At 41.7% G+C, this 23,916-nt stretch overlaps 1 protein-coding gene across 2 annotated transcripts in view; it reads right to left on the minus strand.

Annotated features, from left to right (window-relative positions):
* The window catches only part of SAMD12 (sterile alpha motif domain containing 12), a 350,465-nt gene that overhangs the window by 190,473 nt on the left and 136,076 nt on the right, over positions 1-23,916 (minus strand). The window contains exon 3 of one of the 2 annotated variants that reach the window (XM_080646980.1): positions 10,584-10,713. In XM_080646980.1, coding sequence (XP_080503106.1) covers positions 10,584-10,713 — 130 coding nt within the window. Of the gene's footprint in view, positions 1-9,833; positions 10,714-23,916 lie in introns of those variants that run through there. The other variant, XM_080646981.1, reaches the window with a different exon arrangement.

A 23,916-nucleotide genomic window follows, 5' to 3' on the forward strand; every position in this document is an offset into this window, starting at 1 on the left:
CATTTTAATTATGATGTGTCTTGGTGTGGTCCTCTTTGGATTCCTTTTGTTTGGGGTTCTCTGCGCTTCCTGGACTTGTAAGTCTATTTCTTTCACCAGGTGGGGGAAGTTTTCAGTCATTATTTCTTCAAATAGGTTTTCAGTATCTTGCTCTCTCTCTTCTTCTGGCACCCCTATAATTCGGATGTTGGTACGCTTGAAGTTGTCCCAGAGGCTCCTTACACTATCTTCAAATTTTTGGATTCTTTTTTCTTTTTGCTTTTCTGGTTGAGTGTTTTTTGCTTCTTTGTATTTCAAATCTTTGACTTGTTTCTTGCGATCCTCTAGTCTGCTATTAGATCTCTGTATAATATTTTTTATTTCAGTCAGTGTATGCTTAATTTCTAGTTGGTCCTTTTTCATATCCTCAAGGGTCTCGCTAAATTTATCGGCCTTTTCTAGAAAATTCTTGAAAAAACTTTATAACTGTGGTTTTGAACTCTATATCCAGTCATTTGCTTTCCTCCATTTCTTTCATTTGTGACCTGTTTCTTTGTCTCCGCATTTTGGCTGCTTCCCTGAGTTGATAGAGTGGCTTTGTGTGCTAGGTGTCCTATAGGGCCCAGTGGCTCAGCCTCCCCAGTTACCTGAGGTGGACACCCTTGGTGCACCCCTTTGTGGGCTGTGTGCACAGTCTTGTTGTAGTTAAGCCTTGATTGTTGTTGGTATCACTGGGAGGAATTGACCTCCAGGCCAATTGGCTGTGAGGATCAGCTGTGTCTACGCTAGGAGAACTTCTGTGCTGGAGACACCCTTATGAGACAAGACCTGCAAAAGCCTCTGTGCTCAGCTTGAATGGGGCAGAGTCTCAGGGTGGAGCAGATAGCATTGGTTTCCCGTTAGCCCTGCCCTAATAGGCCCCTGTGTCTCAGTGTTCCGTGGTAATCGCTGCAAGCACCTCTGAGAGAAAGCCGCCCTCAAGTTCCGCCCGCTGCCAGACAGTCCAGTTTCTCCCCGAATGAGTCTGGGTCCCCAGAGTCTCACCCAGAACTGGAGTTCAGCACAGTCAGGAGCTTTTGTCTCCCTCCCGCATGAGAAAGCCAGCTGCGCACTCAGTTGCCTGCCCTCTCCACGTGCACGCACACGCGCGTCTCAGTACCTCTACCTCCTGCAGCTCCTCTGAGTCTCAGGGTGCTTTTCTCTTTCCTTCTAGTTGTAGAATTTCCACTCAGCCAGGCTTCCTGTGGTTCTGGGTGATGTCTGTTTTGTCTTTTAGTTGTAGTTTTGAAATTGTTGTGTGAGGCAGCAGTTTAGGTGTTTACCTATGCCCCCATCTTGGTTTCTCCCTCAGCATAACCTCTTGCCCATAGAAAGCCTCCAAGAAAAAATGAGCACTGTTCATGACGTCAGGGGGTCTTCTAAAGTAGGAATAAGGCATTCCTTTTGGCTGGCACTGGTATTTCTCAGGTCTCAGAAGTCTCTGGCTTGGGCTCTGCTACCTGGGGCTGGCTGGGGAAAGGCAGTAGTAGAGTGTCTGGTGAGTGACAGGGGTGTCGCTGGATAAGGGTTCAGAAAGCTAATAGCCGGCTCCAACTCTCCTTTTCTTGGTCATCGGACCTAGGCTAAACCTGTCCTTCAGTCTTAGTTTACAAAAACTGTAAAAGTGGTGAGGGGAGGGGACTATTACCCTAGACTAAATTGAATCATGTGGCCGTAGGAAACCCCCACCTGCCTTGATTATAATAATTCTACAGTAGGCAGTCAATAGGTGATAGAGGGGACTGTATGGAAGTGTATGGGAGTCGATTTTGTAGGTAAAAAAATTAAAAAAGGTATTCCTTCTGTTTCAGTTCTCTGATCTATGAAACAGTTCATTTGGTGATAACTTTCACTCTTATCCTGTCAAATATTGTCAGTAATAGTAAATAAATGTTGTGTTGAGAATATCAATACATGTTCCCTTAGAGCAAGTTTCCTTATGCTAGCTTGCAAAGCAGCACTGCCCTGTGATAAAAATGGAAGAAATAAAAATAATGTATTTTTTTTTTCTGAAAGTAAAACTTACTCTATTTTTAAATCCTGAGATTTTTATTTTATTTTAATATTCCTTTGGTTTATAAAATGATGGTGAGGGTAGTTTTTAACTTTAAACAGTATAGATGCATAAAAGACTAAAGTGGCCACTCTATACCATTTCAAAATGTTTTCTGAAATTAGACTCATCTACGAATTCTAAGTCTTGAATGCACTGGTGTAGGTTCAGACAAGTGGAATCTCACTAAGATAAGAACATTGCTCCCTCTTGTCAGGGGTAATCTTCCAAGGACAGGTAAAATTACCTTTCTTCATACAAATGTTCTGGAGTCTTCAGGTTATTCTTCCAGTGAAAAGTGCATAAAGTGGATTTTCAAACTCAATTGCTTTATATCTAGATAAATACATATCTATAGATAATAGATGAATATAAAACCACATCTATCTATCATCATCTTTAATATAAATGATCCAGTAGCCAATAAGGAAGATGCAGAATGACATTTTCACTATTTCCTCTTAAAAAAACAGTATGCCATTTCAGAAAATTTGGAAAGCACCTGTTATTAAAAATGATGTCTGAGTTATAGTTTATATACATTTCACACATTTGAATAGCAGATGTCTTTTGACAAAGATCTAAAGCATTTCCTTCAGGACAGAAAGTTCCCTTGCTCCTCTGCACCGTCGATCTCCCTTCTACCCCCCACTCCAAGCCACCACTGGGCTGATCTGCACTGTAGATTAATTTTGACTATTTTAGAATTTTATATGATTGGAATTACACAGTATGTAGTCTTTTGTTTCTTCTTTCACTCAGCACAATGTGATATTCATTCATGTTGTTGTAATGCATCAGCAGTTTGGTTCCTTCCTATTGTTGAACAGTGTTTTTGGTATGAATGTAGCATTAATTTGTTTATCCATTCTACTTTTGATGGACCTAAGTATTGTTTGGAACTTAACCTAATTTGAGTAAAGCTCCTTTAGATATTAGTGCACTGGAATTTTTATAAACATATGATTCCAATGCTGTTGGGTAAATATCCCAGAGCAGAATTCCAGGAACATTTAATAAATATGTGATTAACTGTATAAGAAATGGGCAGTTTTAAATCAGGTGGCACCACATCATACAATAACAATGTACAAGAGATCCAGTGCTCACATTGTTAGCAACACTTGGTATTGCCAGGCATTTGAATTTTAGCCATTCTACTTGGTGAAAAGCGGTACCTCACTGTGGTTTTATTTGCATTTTCTTGACCAATGCATACTGCTGAGCATACTTTCATGTGTTTGTGGGCCATTTTTAAATCTTTGTAAGGTGTCCAAATCTTTTGTCCATCAATACCGATTTGGTTTCTGTCCCAGCTAACAAGTCTTCAGGGCTCTATTCCTGCACGGGCCCTACTCTCCAGATTTCAGAGTGATGACTGGCCTTGTGGCATCAATTCTCTGATGGGTCCAAAAAGAAATTCATTAAATTTCAGTTTGTCCAGTCTTTCTTATAGTAAAGATCTGAGTGATGACATCCAAGCTCTTTATATATCAGAGCCGAAACCAGCAGCCTTCTGTATCTAGTGAGATGAACATATGACTTTCTTCATTTATTCTTTTGATGTGATGAATCACATTGATTTTCACAAACTGAATCAACCTTGCATTCCTATGTACACATGACTAGGATGTAATCTTTTGGTCTACTGCTAAATTCAATTTGTTTGTATTTTGTGAAGTTTTGTAGGTTTATGCTCATGAGAGATCTTGGTCTATACCATAACATTTTTGTAATATCTTGGTCAGGTTTTGGTATCATGTTATTTTGCTCTCATAAAATGAGTTTGAAAGTGCTCCCCTTTTCATCTATTTTCTTTCTTTTTAAATTTTATGTTTCAATTACAGTTTACATTCAATATAATTTCGTATTCGTTTCAGGTGGGCAGCATAGTGGTTAGACAACATATACTATACAGTGTTTCCCCTGATATTTCCAGTACCCACCTGAAATCATACATAGTTAATAGAATACAGGAGGGCAAAAGTAGGTCTATAGTCGTGAGTATGCAAAACACCGAGTTTATTCCTGTACTATTATTAATTATTCTTTTTTTAAAAAATATATATTTTATTGCTTTTTTACAGAGAGGAAGAGAGAGGGATAGAGAGTTAGAAACATCGATGAGAGAGAAACATCGATCAGCTGCCTCCTGCACACCTCCCACTGGGGATGTGCCCACAACCCAGGTACATGCCCTTCACCGGAATCGAACCTGGGACCCTTCAGTCCGCAGGCCGACGCTCTATCCACTGAGCCAAACCGGTTTCGGCTATTATTAATTATTCTTTTACTTATTTGTATGATGTGGTTTATTGTGATTTTCTTTATTGTGATGGTCTGGAACCAAACCTGCAATATCTCCAAGGTATACCTGGAGAAGGGAACAAGGCCATGTTTTCTGAAGCAAGAGGAAGGAGGACATAGATGAACCAGAGGAATATCTCACCAGATAGTTTATAACTTCTCAGCACAACAGAAGAAAGATGCCCACTAGGGATGAAGGGGTTAGGAACAAAGAATAATTTCTGTTCCTGGAGAATTCTATTATTGGAAATGTAGGGCCTGGTGATGTCAGAAACTTTCCTATGCTGCTTGGGGTTCAGTAAAAAAAATGTAGAGCACTTCAGACAAAATAGAAATGTAACAAAAATACAAAGATGTAGAAAAGTAGAACGTAATATCCAGAGGGGAAAACCAATAAAGGTAAGAAAGTCTGCAGATGAGGCACAGTGGTAAATACACCCGCACTTTATTTGGCTAACCTGGATTCTGTAAGTAGTATTCCCACAGCTGCATCACATAAAGTAATTATTCTACTTCTTTTGACACCTGTTAACTACACACCCCACTGGTCTCTATGAGGAACTCTAACCATAATAAAAGACAAAACAGCACAAGGATAAAGGGGGTGTAACAGCTCGGAGAAGTCCCCACTGATGGGAATGATGTTAGCAAATACACAGAGCCGCGGTCTGAAGGCCTGAAAAGGAAAAAAAGGCTTCCCCTTTATTCAACAGCATAAGCAGAACTGCCACATCCCAGGGGCTACACCTCAGCCGAGTATTTTGAAGAGGGAAAGAGGTACAAATGGGCAGTGCTTCAAGCACAAAAAGGACTAGAAGTACTCATCTCCTTGGTAGGAGACCATTGAGAAATAGGACAGATCAATATTGACCATTTGCAGGGGATACCCGTATGATAACTGTTTATTCTTGTATGCACCTAGATATCGAAAGGATTCCTGTTGCTGTTCACAAATCAGCCAACACGAAAACCTTTTGCACATTCAAAATAGCTTTAAAAATGCTTTGTATTTTGGGGAGGTCGGAGTGTTTCACCCATGAACATACATCTTGAACACTGGCAGGGGAAAGAACCCTTTGCAGATGGAGGATGTGAGGCTGAAGGAGGTGAGTTGACTTGAGCAACCACCACAGGAAGAATACCAGGCACCGCCAGGGGTTGAACGCCTCAGACCTGAAAAGATTCTTAACCGTGCATAAAAAGGAATCTGAAAAGCTGTCTGGGAGCATACACCTGGGCCCAGTGAGCTTCCTCATCAGCATGCTAAGCCTGGCCTCCGAAAGCCGGGGAGAGAAATCTCGCAAGCACAGGAAAATAGACAAATTTCTCTCCTTCAAGCCTAATCTGATGATTTAAATCTATCTCCCCTAATGCCTCTCAGGTGTTCTAACCATCTTATGCCTTTTTAAGAGCTCTTCTGCAGGGAGTTAACACTAGCAGCTTCTCTTCTGATTAAACACATCTGCCACAAAATAGCAGGAACCTTCTGGACACAATGCAATTCTCAGAACTTCTAATAGAAAATTTGGCAAAGGTTTTTTGCACGCTGGTAGGTTTGAAACATATCATAAGTGTGCTTAGACTTTGGAGAAACTGGGGGCAAAGTTTGTTTCGTACTTAACGGCCTTTAAACAAAGGCAATCAGAAAATGTTGACATAGTGAAATTACTGGCTAAAACATAAATTAAAAATTTAAACTACCAAGGTGAAAGGTTACATTTCCAAAGAAAGTTAAAATCATGACTATCGTCAATATTAAAGTGAGCACATGGTTTGAGATTTTATTTAACTCATTAATGAGGAAAACGATGTTACCACCAGTTCAAAAGAGGATCTAAACAGCAGACATAGTTATAGAACAATAAGAGTGAAAAATGAATGTGTATATGGAAGGCAAAACTCACCTTTCCCACAGTAGCTAGGGACGTCACCTGAAACTGTGCGACACGATTTACATGTCTACAACAAGAATTACTTTGTATCGCTATCAGTTTACAGAGCTGTAAACCAACGCTGTAGACATGGAATGAGATCATCCCAAACAGTGTGCTATTGGCGATGCACTGTTTTCCACGGAAGCACAATTTTTTTCACTTACACAGACCACTGACAATCTTATTGATTGCTATATTCCCCAAACCTGGTACAGGGTAGAGGCTTCATAATTACTTACTAAATAGATAAATGTCTATTATGCACTAAGTTAGGCCCTTCACATGCATCATCCCATTTAATCTTCTCAGTAACACTTTGAGATAAATATCATTGTCATTTCACTGATGAGAAACTTGTGTGACATTGCACAGCTATTATGTGTCCAAGGTTGGGGGGTGGAGGCCAAGGTGGAAGGGTTTGACCCAATATGTTATTTTTATTTACATTCACTGTATCAAACAGTCTAAATTAAGAGACTGTTTATATGTCACATTGATATACTGCACCTCCTTGATGAGGATGCTATTGGAGATCCTGGCTATAAGGAAGACAAGGGAACAGCATTACTCAGGAGAATCTAAGCCTACAAAAGAGACACATGAGCATCTCTCTTGCAGCCTAGCAGACAAGCACAGCATAGTTACCAGCCCAGATTATCTCCCTCCCCTGCTTAGGTGCTCATTTCCCAGTTTCCATGAGAATAAAGATGGACGGATTCAACACTGTTTATATGTGTTGTTTATTTTCATAGAAGTCAGGACAGCACCTCAGAAAACAGCAGCAGCTAACATTCATTGCATGCTTACGATGACAGGGAACCGCTGTCCCAGCAACACTGTCAGGCGGAGATGATCCTCATCCCCTTTTTATAGCCAGAGAAAGCCACAGTGCATCCAGTAACCTTCACAACATCACAGAGCTCGGTCGCAGCACCCACTGCTCTGACCTGTCCCTAAGTCACTCTATGTCTGCACAGGCTGCTGAGGTGGGCTCTGTCAACATGTCCTGATATTTTATTAGCCTCTCTGCTTTGTGGATTACAGCCTCAAAGGGCACTAGGATTCTCTCAGCTTCCAGCACCACAGAGCTGGTAACTGTAGGCTGGCCCAAGTTCTGAGAGCTAATTCTGGGCACTTGGGAATTTTACATCCTATCTCGGCCCTGAGAACAGGAGAGGGGAGTGGTCTTCGGAGGCCTCCAATAGGTGAGTGTCAAAAAGAAGTGGACCAAATGTTAATCTGAAGTCATTACCTCTGATCCCTAAGTCCCCAAATAAGTCCCTTTCTTTTCTTGCCAGAAAAGGGCTTAGAATGAAGTCATAGTATGTTTTTAGACATGTCCTGATGAAACTTGACCTAAATAATAGCTTAATGCCGGCATGAAAAAGGTGTCAATAAATGGCTTTACTTATATTATTGCATTTAATTTTCACAATGATACTATGAGGCAGGTACTATTAGTAATTAGTACCTCCATTTTCAGGATGAGGACGTGGGGTTAAAGAACTTGCTCAGAATCCTTGCCAGGTCTTGCCTAAGGGCCCAAGGAGGTTGCCAGCAGTGTTCCACAGAGACCAAGGGTGCCACAGAAAGGAACAGGATAGCTGTTTGAAATACATATCTCCGCCCCACACCCCCTTCCCTCACGCCACTCAACAGAAAGCCTTGGGAAGTGGGACCATTTGCTCCACGCGCATTGAAGCATGAGATCTTCATTTCCGAGGAGCAATAGGCTCATCCTCTTCAAACCATTATAAATGCTTACCCTTCCCTCAAGGGTATCTCATAATTCTCACCCTTAATGAAAGATAACACTACTCTCAAATAAGATCACGAAAAAGGCTTCTCCCTCACCATCACAGGCATTAAGAAACATTAGCGGACATTACCTGATGAAGGCTACCATAATCAGCCAAATGGTTCCTAAATGACTGATTGCTTTTAGGGGTGGAACAGCTGACCTTACACAGGATTTTCTTATATTCTTAAGGGAGGGAACTAAGAAATACAATCTAACACCTGAATTCTAAGCAAAGTTCCACCTCTGTCCTCAGGATTTCAGAAATGTTATCCAAATGGGCCATTACCTCAGGTCGAGGGGAGAGAGGAAGTGAATTAAGGACCTTTTTTATGCTTAAGTTGGGAGGTATTTTATGCTCTGTTAACTCAGCTTGAGCTACACTTGGGTGTGTTCCTTATATATTTAAACATTATCTACTTGGTCACCAGGACTCCATGATAATCTAGCTTAGCGATTTTTAAACCTCAGGGTTGTTCCAAATCTAGTTTTCTATACAATTCAAACATATCAAACAGACAAGGGAGCTGCTTTGGTTGACATGCCCACCTGTACCCACAGCATACTCCTATCCCCTGAGCGGCCTTGCGTGTATCTAAGGGCTCCAAGGAGCACATTTCGAAACCACCCATCAAGTCCTGCCCTACGGAGGTAGGATCTGCTCCAGTTCTCAAAGTTACAGGGCAAATACTGAACTGCAAAATTAAATACCTTCTGCTTAATGCACCCCTTTCCAAAGTAATAGGAGTAAATAGAAACTATAGAGAAAGGTTGGATTTCAGAAGATAGAAAGGAAGAGTTTGTAAAGAGGCTGGGCAGTTAGAGCGTTAAGCAACTCCAGAGCAAGCCACTTTCCCACTAGAGCATCACTTTTTTTCTTAGGAAAAAGGAAGAATCTGCTTGGGCAGCATGGCTCCGTGGTTGAGCATTGACCAGGAGGTCAGAATTCGATTCCTGGTCAGGGCACATGCCCAGGTTGCAGGCTCGATCCCCAGTGGGGGGCGTACAGGAGGCAGCCAATTGATGATTCTCTCTCATCATTGATGTTTCCATCTCTCTCTCCCTTCCCTTCCTCTCTGAAATCAATTTTATGTGTGTGTGTGTGTGTGTGTGTGTGTGTGTGTGTGTGTGTCCTGGTGCACAGATTCGTGCACATTGAAAGGAAATTAATTAGAAGGAATATTTTAATATCACTATTTGTGTCTTACTAATGAAAAGAAAATAGGATTCTACTGAGTCTCCTATCTACCTACTCCAGGACTTCTGTAAGGATCAAATGAGATGAGGCATGGGAAAACACATCACAAACATTTGGTTAAAGTGTAAAATGTTTGCACCTGGCTATAAAGCAAGTTGGGTTCTGGGGCTGAAGAAACTGCAAGGAGGTTAGTTGCTAGGGAGAGGAAGCCGGGCGTTGCTACATGACGTCGTTACCTGGTGCCCACAGTGACTGTTTCTGGGCTGGGCTGTGGGCCGCATTTTGTGCCATGGGGTCTTGGTAGAATTGGCTACAATTTGGTGGGGTGTCGCTCCGGGCCTGTGTCCCACTTGGGGAAAGCTGAGTGTTGGTTTGTTGGCGCCAGGTCCGCAGTGCCGTTTATTTTTAAATGGCCAGTGCAAGTCATGGCAGCTCCTGCATTGAGCATCTGCTCCCTGGTGGTAAGTGCATGTTATAGCTACCAGTTGGATGGACACTTAGCCTTTTATAAATTTTTTTTTTTTTAAAAGGAAGACTGTATTAGAATCAGAACTTTCTTCATGTTTGTTTCCTCCTGAAGCACAGAGCATATTCCTCAGTGCTGTCTTTGATCACAGTGTTTGCAAAGGGGGCGGGAGGGAGGAAGGCTGCCATGGAAAGAGGCTCTTAGGGAGGCCAGGCCGGTGAGGTCTGGAAGAGACCCCTTACTCGGATGGGCTCCTGCAGTAGGCCCGTCCTCTCCTCCTTGCCACCCCATTCTCCCACTGAGAGACTTGATCCTGAGGGCTTTTCCAGTTCATTATACTGTCATGTTTTCTGCTTGCAAGTGCTTCTTGATTACCACATATTTTTCTCATAGTCCCTTGATCTAAACAAAGTCTTAATTTGTGCTTTGAAGCTATTCATCTCAGGGGTAGTGAGTTAGTACTTTCCTACTTAGAATATTTACTGATTGATCCTGTAACCAAATTGATTTGAAAGCCTTCTTCCCTTTCTTTTCTCTAGGATTGCTTTTATTTTTCTCTAAAATCCCTGAGCCCCTTACCCTGATTTCCACATATTTTTATATTGGACACTTGGAAATCCATGGTTCTCTACAACGTCTTACGCTTGTTAAGTGGCATGGCTCACTGAGATCTGGAGTTGACCACCCCTTTTAAAGGAAACCCGTGCCAGAAAATTTCAGCACGAAGATGCTGTCTCATTGCAAGGGTATGAGAAAGGCCATCGCGAAGGGGAGAGGGAATGAAATATTCTGGATGCCGCATACTTTACCAGTTATGTCATGCTGTTTGAATGACTCGCTGTAGATCTGATACTGATTCGGACAATGTTTCTTCAACCACTTGCAGACATCCTGCTGAGTCCACAGAGCCACTGGTTTTGACAGCTTCACCGTAGACGACTATAAATAGAGAAGGAAAAGCAGGTCTGTTAAAGCCAACCCCATGCCTAGAAAGGCACTACTATTAGGAGTCCTAGAGTGCAGTAAAGGCTGCTGGCTGGAGTTCCCCAGACATAAATACCTGGCCCTTGTCCTCCTAACCTCAGCAGACCTTCTCCACACCCCCGGCAACCAGAAAGAAAAGCTCTGGGCAGGGAAGCCCATCTATCCTCAAGTTATCATCTCGACTGGGAAAAATTTCTCAAGAAGCAGTGTTTTCTGATGAATGCTCCTACAACAAGGCAATGGTGTTGCTAAGCAATTAATTAAACTTCAGGGGGAAAATAGCTGCCCCCAAGTGGTCTTTCTCTGTATTCCAAGGAAGTGTCCACCGCTTGTCCTCTGGTATCTCCAGGGCCTAGTACAACTCTGGTCCTGGCAGATGCTAATAATTATTTCTAAAATGAATGTTGCAGGAATACTGCATACTAAAAAAGTGCAGGTCAGTCTGGCAGCTCTGGACTGAAGGCGGTTCTATAAAGTCTAGGAACATTAGTTATGCCACAGTGAGGAAGCAAGAAGTCAATCCTGCCACAATGTGGGGAAAGGTACTGGGAGCAGCAAGACCTTCTGTAGATGCCAACTAGCCAAGGCCCTTTACTGCTCACTGGGCCTTTCAAGGAGGTGTTTAGAAAACCAAACCAAGCAGAGGTACAAGGACCCCCAGCCTTTGACAGATGGCGGGTTACAAATACATTTGTAAATTACCAGCAATTAACTGTGCTAGACACTGGTCCTCCTCAAGGATCCCAGGAACTTACTTGAACCTACATAAATGCTTAACTATCTATATTTTTAAAAATATTTTTATTGATTTCAGAGAGGAAGGAAGAGGGAGAGAGATAGAAATGAGAGAGAATCATTGATCGGCTGCCTCCTGGAGACCTCCTACTGAGGATCAGGTACACAACTGGGGCATGTGCCCTGACTGGGAATTGTACCGTGACCTCCCGGTTCATAGGTCAATGCTTAACCACTGAGCCACGCCAGCTGGCCAGCTATCTATAATTTTTATCCCTTGGATCAGTGTTTGCCAACAAAGTAGGATTATAATATTGATAGTTCTTTAAAAGCTGTTGGGAGGCACACAGACCTGGCCATAAATATCACTGACCTTCTCATTGGGGATCATTTGCTTTCATTTCTCTTTCAATCTTTCAGAGTAAGTGAAGGGGAGAGCCTCAGTTTTGTCTGAGTGTGATTTAACACCTTTCTAACACCTGCCAGCGTGTGTTTTGACAAAGAGAGGGGTCCCTTCAGCCTCAGCTCCTTCAACAGACAGCAGTCTATTTAGCATCTAATAACTGTTCTGTTTTACTTTTATTATATCTAAGGTTGCTTTTATTTTATGGCAAATAAATCATGGCAAAAAAGAAATCTTATTTTGGTAGTACTGTCTAGTTTGCTTTTAAAACAAACTTGATTAGGTCAATTTTAAGAAAAAAAAAGTAAGGACACAACAGTACAAATAATAAGATAATAGTAAAAATAGTGGGCGTGATTCAAATTTAGAAAACAGTGCTCAGGTGTTAGCTTTCATCTGTATCTTTTCAGTTGTATGACTCTTTGTGCCATCATTTATAAAGTAATCACAAAAATGCGTCACCTTTTATTTTGAGCCGTGGCTATTTTTCTTCCACTCTTATTAAATGTGATAGATTTTATATATGAACACATATACGCACATTTATATACATATATACCTATCTGCTTTTCATTTATCATGACTGGCTTTCCTCCACTGATACTTGGGGTTGATGTTCTCTCCCTTTGAATTTCTCCAGGGTCCGTGACCATCCTGACCAACCGAGTACAGCAGAATTCATGCTATCGGTGTTTCTGAGGCTAGGTGACTAAAACAGACGCAGTCTCTGCCTGGCTCACCCTCTCCGGCACTCTTCTTTGGAACCCAGCCACCATATTGTGAGGAAGCCCAGACCACATGAAGAGACTATGTGTAGGAGTTTGGGCCAATCACCCAGCTAAGGTCACAGCTGACAGCAACCACCAAAACCATTCCTCAGACAAGTGTGCAAACAAACGTTAGATGATTCCAGCCGCCAGCCTTCGAATCTTCCCCCGAGGCCCCCAGACACCATGATGCAGAGATAAGCTGTCCCTGCTGAGCCCTAAGTGAATTCCTGACCCATATAATCCATGAGCCTCATAAACAGTTAATTTTGGGGCAATTTGTTTTGCAACCCTAGTAACTAGAACACTAAGTTATATGCTCAGGGAGGATAGAACTGTTACACCAGCTCTGCGGGGCGCCCTACATTTAATAGGTGCTCATACAGCCGCAATGAATAAGTGAATGAATTAATGACATGAAACCGTTCTCACTGAGTCTGGGCTCACAGACCTACTGGCTATTTATTCAGCAGTGAATTTCAAGCCCAGCCCTTGCTGCTCTCCACCGACCTGTGTTGTGCTCATGTGGCGCCTAGTCAAACGTGGCTTCTTCCTTCGACCCTCCATCCCTGAGTCAGATGCTGCCAGACATCTGCCCTCTGCTTTCCTAATTTTGATGGCAGAGGAGGACCTCTGGCATGGATGATACAAATGAGTAAATGTTTTGTTGTTGTTCAATTTTTCCCTGTTTGCTGGTCATCGCCTCCTTTCCTTTGCATGATTAGGACACTAGATTTTGGCTCCTTTAGCTAGAAATGCACTTTACCACCACGTTTCACAAGTCAGCACCTCTGAATCTGGCTCTTTCCTGCTCTAAAAATTTCCTTCAGATGAGCTGAATGAGTTCATAGCTGACACATCATTACCCTGCAACCCCTTGCAAGTTTCCTGCAAGTCAAGCTAATCACATCTCTTGAAAACTCCTAAAACCAGACCCAGCAGGCTGTAAATTAGGAAGGAAAAGGCAAGAGGATAAAACTGCTGATACAACAATATACTAAACGTCCTGGAGGGTCATTCTTTAACTTGCTCATTTCCTAGGAACAGGGCACCCTCACCCCAAGACAAGCCCATGCAACTGGAGGCTCGGGGAGATGAGCTCAAACATGCCCAGTCATCTCAGAACTCAACCTCACCAGCCCACCAGGTTTCCTTTCGTCATAAATTTTCCCTTTATCACAAATGCAGGTGTTCTAAGGCCAACACTTAAAAAGCGGGGTCCTTTTTCCTTCAGAATATACTCTTGCTATGTGGTCACTTGGTTATCACTTGCTTGGACGGCAATAGACACAGAGCTTTAGACATAGATTTTTAAGACTGTGTAAACCTACAGGGATATGCCTCCACATAAACTGCTAGAGCAAATAACATGGGGAGGAGTAAAGATTTCTACTATGAATAAGCACCACTCATCTCTCCTCAACCAGACAGTGATAGAAATATTGGCCCCATTTCTGAGCGGAGTCTTTGCCGTGGCTTTATTATGGGACTGGTGTCAGTTTGCTCCACATTAAGAGCCATGGTGACTCTAGCTGCCCTATGGATCCTCAGAGCAGACTCATTTGTTCTGCCTGAACTTCTCCTTGTAGCCCCGCAGGCGCCCTCAGGACTTCTCCAGTCTATTAAAATGCCCCATCCCCAACAGCAACCAAGTTTGGGGGAGTGAATGTTAGACCTTAACCTTTATTTCTATGTGCAATTTGAAACACCAAACATTTGTTCAACTCACATCAATCTATGTTTTACACTGTCCCACTGGGCGGTGCAGAGCAGTCAAATCTCAACAGTTTCATAGTTACTTGAACTTTTATTTATTTGAACCTTTCCTCGCCACCCAATATTCACACCTCTCTTTACACCCATTGGATGATAATTTTGTCTGATGTGCCATGTTTCCCCCCAACACACACACAATAGGAGCCTAAACCAAAATAATAATAGTTCATAAAACAAAGAAATAGTATTTCATATTTATTAGAAACAATAAACTAGTAAAAAAAAAAAAAGTCCTGTCCCTAGGCAAACATTAAAAAAACATTTGCCCCAGTTTTTTCCCCCCATGTTCAGTCTACTACAGCATTCTCTGCATTGATAGCTCTGGAGGCAATTTCGGTTGCTTTTGCTGCCCTGAGAGAGGCCAGAGGCAGTTTGTTGTTTTAACCTGGATGCATCCTGACACCAAGCAGAACGGCAGGGATTTCCTTTCTGAGTCAGTTCTGGCCTTTCTATAGACATGCTGAAAGTCTATTTTACACAAAGATCTCACTTTATGCAAAAGACACATCTTTGTTTACAAATTACTTTTTTTGCAAATGATTCCATTTTAGACAATAATTTCAGCTATGCTTTATAGTAATTTCTGATTTGTATTTAACTAGAAAGAACTCTTAAGTTTTAAGTTCTTTGAGGTAAACCTGAAGCTTTTCTGCTAATAAAATAAATGCTTTAAAGAAGTTTGCTATGGAAAGAACATACACAAGACACTTTTAAAAGCTGAATTTTGAAACCCAATTACCCCTTATCTGTTTTGCAATATAAATTCCCTTTTAATTTATTGGGTTTTGATTTATAAGAGAACACTGCAATTTTAAGCTCCCGATGGCTGTACAAACTCTTAACTGGGTAAGCTTACACGAGGCCCAGTGAGTTGATTGTGGAAAATAGAGAAAGCATAGAGTGTTTACACCCACTAGAAGGACAAAGAGAGCTTTATGGCCAAATATCAAGAAGTGGTAAACATATTTGCAGTGTCTCATTTATAAGCAAGAATCATTTATCGGCTGCCTCCTGCACACCCCCTACTGGGGATCGAGCCCACAACCAGGGCATGTGCCCTGATGTGGAATGGAACCATGACCTCCTGGTTCATAGGCTGATGCTCAACCACTGAACCACCCTGGCTGGGCGGAAAAAAGGAAGGAGACTGGAGGGGGAGGGAGAGAGGGAAGAACGAACAACAACCTATCAATGTTTATTTTAGCAGGTTTTGATGGATTGTGTGTGTGTGTCAACAGCTTTCCTTGGATAAATAAAGACTATAAATCCTCTAATAGAGAATAATTACTATTTTTTTCTTTTCTCTTTTTTTTGTGGGGTGGAGGGAGGAGGATATCTGCACAAACTTTGGGAAAACAATTTTCAAGACTCTCCCTAAAAATTTGCAGTATCAAAAAAACACATCCTGTGAAACAAGCCATTCCATTGCTAATAAGTTCTAGTGATTTAAAATGGACTTTTATATTGAAGCCCAAATCAACCTTCCATCATCTTTCTCACTGATTCTTGAGTCCTATCTTTGGAGCAATACAAGACAAATTTCACCAACCACTGCACCAGTTTCCATTCCGCACATCATATCAGCACTCTCCATTAAGTCTCATGCGTGTTTTTTTTTTAAAGCCATGGTATACGCTAATGAATCTCCAATTTTATCTCCAGCCCAGTCTTCTCTCCAAACTAGTGAATCATACATACACCTGACGACTTCAGTTAACATTTGCATCTCTAGTAAACATTTCAGATTCAACATGTACAAAACTGACCTCCTTTTCTTCTCAAAATTTCCTTCATCTCACCTGAAATTTTATACTTCCTGTTGCTGAAGCTCCAAATCATGGATTCATCATTGACTCCATCTTTCTCTAGCATTCCATATCTAATCTATTAGGACAACCTCAGGGGTCTCCCTTCAAGTACATCCACACTCCCATCTCTTTCACCACTACCAGTGCTACAATCCTGATCAGAAACACTATCACGCTACACCTAAGTTACTTCATCCAGGTACTTAATACACCTAAGCTCATTCTGATTTCCCCTTACCCTTATTTTAAAATAGTTTAAAATAGTTTACAAAGCCTCAAGCAATCTGGCTACCCAGTACTTGATATCGGTTTTACTGTTCTTCCCCTAACACATTCTGCTCCCACTATTCCTTGCTCTTGGTGACTATGCCCACTTAAAAATTAAAAAAAATACACACACACACACACATATACACATACATACACATACATACATATATATTTCAGAGAGGAAGGGAGAAGGAGAGAGAGAGAGAAACATCAGTGATGAGAGAGAATCATTAATTGGCTGCCTCCTGCATGCCCCACACTGGGGATGGAGCCCGCAACCTGAGCATGTGCCCTGACCGGGAATTGAACTGTGACCTCCTGGTTCACAGGTCGATGCTCAACCACTGAGCTATGCCTGCCAGGCCTGACTTCTTATTTTGCAGGGAATACTCGTCCCCCAGATACCTACATGGCTAATTCTCTCACTTTCTTCAAGCCTTTGCTTAAATGCTATCACCTCCATAAGTCCTATCTGATTTCCCTGTTTAACAAATGCAACACTCCTCTCTCGGGAGCTTCCATTACTTACCATCTTGCTCTATTGTCTCCATCTCTACAGCAAGTACCATCTAACAAACCACACAGCTCACTCTTACTTTGTTTATTGTTTATTATCTGTCTTTTCCCATGTCCTTACAACCTAGTCAAGGGCAGGGATCTTCCTTATTTTGTGAAGAATCCCGAAGTTTAGGACAGTGCCTGGCACATGGCAGGCACTCAATAATTATATGTCAAATGAAAGAAAGAACCGTCCGGTAGGTCATCATATATCACAGCTCCTCTATCCTTGAGTGTCAGAAAACCGGTTCAAGTCCCAGCTGTGTTCTTGACATTCCCAGGTTGGGAATAAAACAGCCTTTGCTCTGATTAGATTTCTCCTATGCTGAGCCAAGAGCAGAGCCATTCTAGCACTATAGTTCTTAGCAAGATAGCTCACATTTCTGGTGCTCAATTTTTTTCTTCTTTTTACATTGACACAGGAGTGATGTAATGAAAAAGGCCTTTAGGCATCTGCAAGCATGCAGACCTGAACGGAAGTGTGGCATTCACTGTGACCTTGGGTCAGTGATTGGACCCATCTAAAAGTGGCCATTGGTACACTGGATATTTGTTTGGGGAAGGGTTAGAAATGGTTCATCCAAAGCACATTAAGAGTATTTGCCATCTATTACGCGTTCAGGAAAGTAAATCTTCTCATCTCTAGCATGGCTGCTGCTGGACTCCAGATCCTGCTGAGGGGAAGCAGTAGAGCAGCACAGAGGACAGGCAGGGCCTTTGGAGTTCAGCTGCCTGGAGTTGAGCGACAGGCAGCGTGAGAGAGGGCTAGGGGTAGTGTGCTCAGACCCAAAGAAAAGCAACTGATAAGAAAGGAGTAGTAAAAGGCACCAGTGGAAAAGGTGGGTATCAAAACAAGAAAAAAAGTGAGCAAGTACAGGGAATGGGAAGAAAAGAAAGATGGAAAGATAAACATTCCAAATTAGGAGAGGTAAAGGGATGCTCCTCCTATCCAGGCTGGGCTTTGCTGCACAAATGCTACCTCTCCTTCCAGTGACCGGTCACCTCAGTGGTTTCCCTCCCACTCGGAGCCTGGCCTGTCCCCAGGCGCCACCACTGGCACAGTTCCCTAATCCTGTGTCAAAGATTCATCCCAGATCCCCCAAGCGATGGAGCTGTTTATAAAGGAGCACCATCCAGATGTGTAGAGGTTGCTGCTCGCAAGCTGTGAAGTGAACACTGGCATGTGATGCTGGTAGGATCTGCTGCCTCCCACATGCATGCTGCTGGGCACCGGGGTTTCTAACAATCAGACCTCACAGAAGGCATACAGAGACATGCGCAGGCAGTCAGCAGAAAACAAGATGTCTCTGGCATCCCAGATGGTCCTGTGAAACCAGGCCTGCTCTTCCCATCAGCCCAGATTGTTGCACCTGTCAAGAGGAATACGGAGGGAGAGCAGCACAGTGTACTTTGTGTCTGCTCTGTCTTAGTACAGCAGGAAAACTCATCACTCATCTGCCCAGGTGAGCACACTATGGGAGATGCCGTGTGTGCAAGGTGCAAAGCTGCCCACACACTCTGAGCACATACCTATGGGCAAACCCCTGTGCGCATGTTGGATGAATGAAAGCATGACAAAAGCCAAAATGGTAACAAATATGAACCATAAAAATGGTTATTGATCATCATCATCATTTCATATCTCTACAACAATTCCTTTGGAATAACAATGTGGTAGATCGATAACAAAAATGTCCTGAGTGCAAAATGACCCTCTGCAATATGACCTGAGTTCTGTCAATCATGAGGTGGTGCCTATTTCTCTGTTGCTTGGGTCTGAAAGTCTGGGAAGGGGCAGGGGAGCCTTGTGAGGTGATGATGAGCTAGGTGTGAGATGATTTCTCAAGAGTTCTTTTGTGTTTGTGAATTCTTCCTTGCTCCTCTGAAATCACTATGAGAACATGTGTGGGAAAGTCTGACTAAATCAGGCTTGGGAAGGTGGCCTGACAGCTTATGAATGCCATTCCAGACAGACATGCATAGTTCCAGACATACATTCCAGACAGATATACAGGTCAATACATGCAGATATAATTCCAAACATACACAGTTCAAGACATACATATATAATTCGACATACATACATAGTTCCAGACATACATACTTAGCTCCAGACATACACACATCGTTCCAGACATATATACAGTTCAAGACATACATAAATTTTTAGATAACATTTTGTAACATAGTACATGGAAAGAATTGTTTTCAATACTTTAGATAAATCACCTTTAATCTTCTCTACAACTTACAATGTCATTATTTCTAACTCTTCACAGAGAAACAGGCTTAGAGTGGGGAAGTAACTCACTCAAGGCCACACTGCCAGTGAGATCAAACTCCATGCTTCCTTCACGATATCACTCTGTCTTGGTGCACACAGGGGAAAAAGAGGTGAGCTGTCTTCCTGAGAATTCCAATGCTGGATTGCTTCCCTAATTGAATCAGTCAAGATAAATCTGATCAAAACAACTCTGCCTCTGTCCCAACCCAGGTGTGCCAGGCATAGAGCCCGTCAGACGCCTGGTCCAGAGCTCTTTCCACACACGTATCATGGAAGGAGGTCCATGTTCTGCAGTTACAACAGGGCCGTGCTAATCCCTCTCAATTACAGCACCAGCAACATGTGAATAAATCACTAATGCCCATCTTACTAAGTGGCTGTGAAGATCAAAGAATGAAATAATTGAAAAGCTGAGTGCTTACTTTACATGATTTGACAGAAAAGAGGAGGCTGATGGGTCCCAGGGAAGTTGGGGCCACTGTGCTGTTGGCACTCACGAGAAACAAAAGCACTAAGAAAATGCTGCTTGCTGTAATGAGCAGGGGCAGGGAGGGGGCTCTGGGGTCTGAAGAGCCTATGAACTCTAGAATCTGTGAGGGCAGGGGTCAACTGATGCAAAACTTCCAGTACTAGCCTTCCAGGGCTTTAATTAAGTCTACATGAAGAAGAGCCACTGCCCATGACGTCTCCATGGTAAAACAATTTGTCCATATGTTCAATGCAGCCAGATGATAACGTAATCCAATGGGGGCGGTTATGGATTGAATGTGTGTATTCTCCCAAAACACAGGTGTTGAAACTCTAACCCCCAATGTGGCTGTATTTGGAGTTAGGGCCTTTATGGAAGTAACTAGGATAAAATGAGGTCATAAGGTGGGATCTTCATGCAATAGGGTTAGTGTTCTTATATCGGGAGAGACATTGGAGAGCTCTTTGTCTCTCTCTGCCATGTGAGGACACAAAGGCGGCTGTCTGCCAACAAGAGAGCTCTCACCAGAACCCAACCAGCCTGGGATGCCCTGACTTGGGACTTTCAGCCTCCAAAGCTAACCTATATATTAAAGAGGTAATATGCAAATTGACCCTCACACAAGATGGCCACCCCCATGTGGTCAAAGATGGCCGCCAGAAGATGGCCAGCAGGGGAGGGTAGTTGTGGGCAATCAGGCCAGCAGGGGAGGGCAGTTAGGGGTCACCAGGCCAGCAGGGGAGGGCAATTGGGGGTGATCGGGCCAGCAGGAGAGCAGTTAGGCGTCGATCAGGCTGGCAGGGGAGTGGTTAGGGGTGATCAGGCTGGCAGGCAGGTGAGCGATTGGGAGCCAGCAGTCCTGGATTGTGAGAGGGATGTCCTATTGCCAGTTTAGACCCAACTGGGGTCCCAGATTAGAGAGGGTGCAGGCTGGGCTGAGGGACACCTCCCCCCGCCCCCGACCCAGTGCACCAATTTTGTGCACTGGGCCTCTAATGAAAAAATAAATGTCTGTTGCTTAAACCATACAGTTTACAGTGTTTTGTTATGGCAGCTAAAGTGGACTAACACAGGGGCAAACTCTAGCTCAGATAAACTGGCAAATTCATAAATTCACCAAATAGTATGCCAATTGCAGGCTGATAAAGCTTTGGAAATCTCACCACATACATATAATAGGATAAACTGGAAGTGAGATGAATTATAAGACAACAAAAAGAAAACATACTTTCCTTATATATTTGCATTTCAAACACTGACTTTTATACAATTAAAGAAAATTTTACTCATTAACAAAATTACCTTTATTTTTATAAACTGTTTTTTATAGAATCCATGTCCACACACATGTCTTTATGGCCATATCACACTCTGAACAAAATATTCGCTTAACAATTTTAGTAATTTTTATGTTTCTATAATTTTCCTGGTTATTTTTAATCTTCTTATGGCTATCAAAGAAAGCACAAATGTGGTTTAAAAAATAAGTTATACAAAAGAAGTTGTGGTGAAAACTACCAGTCTCTGGTCCCATTTCTTCTCACTGGAAACTATTATTATTTTTTAAGTAAAACACACATCGTCTGGCCTAGCTCTAATATCTCGCTTCTCCAACCCCAGGTGCAATTTCCAGGGGCAACCTCTGGTAGTTTCTCTTTTCAGTCTCTTTAGTTTATCAGTTTTAGAGAATTATTTGTGGAAACTTCGATGATGATGGTCAGAAGTTAGCACATATCCTACCTCGCTCCCACCTCCTCTCTCCTTGGTTTGCTCTTGGTATTACTAATTTTAATTCTTAATTGGTTATTTTTTTTGCCATGTAATTTATTTTTAAATATTATTTTGTTTTGGTTTCAGGTGTATAGCATAGTGGTTAGACAATTATATACTTTACAATGTGTCCCTGTCATGTTTCCAGTACCCATCATACATTAATATGCATTTCTATGCTATACTTTATATCCCTGTGACTATTTTGTGACTACGAATTTGTGCTTCTTAATCCCTTTGCCTTTTCCACCAAGTCTCCCAATCCTCCTCCCATCTGGCAACCACTAGTTCACTCTCTGTGTCTATAAGTCTGTTTCAATTTTGTTTATTTATTTTGCTATTTAGATTCCACATATAAGTAAAATCACATGGTGTTTGTCTTTCTATGACTGACTTATTTCAGTTAGCATAATACCCTCTAAGTACACCCACATTGTAATAAAAATGGTAAGATTTCATTCTTTTTTTTTTTTTATAGCCAAGTAATATTCCACTGTATACATGTACCACCACTTTTTTATCCACTTGTCTATAATGGGCACTTGGGTTACTTCTATATCTTCACTCTTGTAAATAATGTAAATAATGCCACAATGGACAAAGGGGTACATATATTCTTTCAAATTAGTGTTTTGGGTTTCCTCAGATATATTCCCAAAAGTAGAATAGCTGGGTCATAAGGCAGTTCCATTTTTTTCTATGAACTTCCATACTGTTTTCCACAGTGGCTGCACCAATTTGCATTCCCATCAACAATGCAAGAGGGTTCCCTTTCCTCCACATCCTCACCAGCACTTGTTGTTAGATTTATTGTTAGCCATTCAGACAGGTGTGAGGTGATATCTCATTGTGGTTTTAATTTGCATTTCTATGACAATTAGTGATGTTGAGCATGTTTGCATATGTCTGTTGGCCATTAGTATGTCCTCTTTGGAGAAGTGTCTATTCAGGTCCTCTGCCCATTTTTTATTTTTATAACCTTAAGTGATATATTTAAATATATGTTTTTCCATTTATTTCCCCTTTTAAAAAATATATTTTATTGATTTTTTACAGAGAGGAAAGGAGAGTGATAGAGAGTTAGAAACATCAATGAGAGAGAAACATCAATCAGCTGCCTCCTGCACACCCCCAACTGGGGATGTGCCCGCAACCAAGGTATATGCCCTTGACCAGAATCAAACCTGGGACCCTTGAGTCCACAGGCCGACGCTCTATCCACTGAGCCAAACCAGTTAGGGCTTATTTCCCTTTTTGTGTTTTCTATATTTGTTCCTTTCCTGCCAAGTCATCCACAGCATTGTTTTTATATGGTCAAGGTCAATAGCAAATATTTTCCATCCTCCACCCTCTACCTGATTTGCTATGTTATAACTGTGGATTGATTCAAAGTTAAAAAAAAAAGTCAAGAAGCTGCATTTATCAAATAATAACTGTGTAAACACTGTTCAAATGCTGGGCCAATTAGTCAGGTTTGGATTATTTTTTCTTGTACTACATTCTCAGAAGCCCAATGTCAGAAATGTTGAGAATCTCAAAGAAGCTTCCCAAACATGAAAATCAAAAAGATTTTCTTTTCTTATATGTAAGGAGTTGTTTAAATTCATGCCACAAGTTAGTTTTATATTCTTACATATCATCCATATTTTTCACCAACATTAGGGGTCAATAAACTATGGCCCCAAGGGCCAAATCTAGTCTACTGCCTAATTTTTCATGATCCACACAGTAAATAACAACAGTTATTACATTTTAAATGATTTAAAAATATGTATAAAGAGTATGTGCAACTCAAAAGTCAGTGTTTACAGAGTTTTATTGGAACATGGCCATGCCCATTGCATTCATGTTAAAAAGACCGAATGAATGCTTGTGACAGCGACCGAATGGCTTGAAAAACTGAACATATTTACCATCTAGGTCTTTAGAGAAAAAGTTTTCCAACCCCTGCCCTACGTGGTGGGAGATTTTTCTCAATTTCATCTGCCAAATCATCTACTATATATTAAAATTTATTTAAAAACTTGCCTTTCATTTCCGTGGGCTGCCTTATTCTCTGGTGTATTCCTTCTTAAAAGCATCCAGGACTTTTTTGAATGGATGCAATTTTTAATGAATGCAGTATGTTTCTGAATTTCTTTGAGGATACTAAAGTTTTCTAAAGGAGGTGTGTTTTTTTTTTCCTTCAAATATTCTCTTTGTTCATATTTGACTTTATCTGTACGTTTACTGCAAATATCTGATTTATATCTTTGTCTCTGAATTTTTTAAAATATACTTTTATTGATTTATGAGAGAAAGGGAGACAAAGAGAGAAA

This window comes from Plecotus auritus, assembly GCF_963455305.1.
Source record: "Plecotus auritus genome assembly, chromosome: 11".
In the NCBI taxonomy this organism is placed as follows: domain Eukaryota; kingdom Metazoa; phylum Chordata; class Mammalia; order Chiroptera; family Vespertilionidae; genus Plecotus; species Plecotus auritus.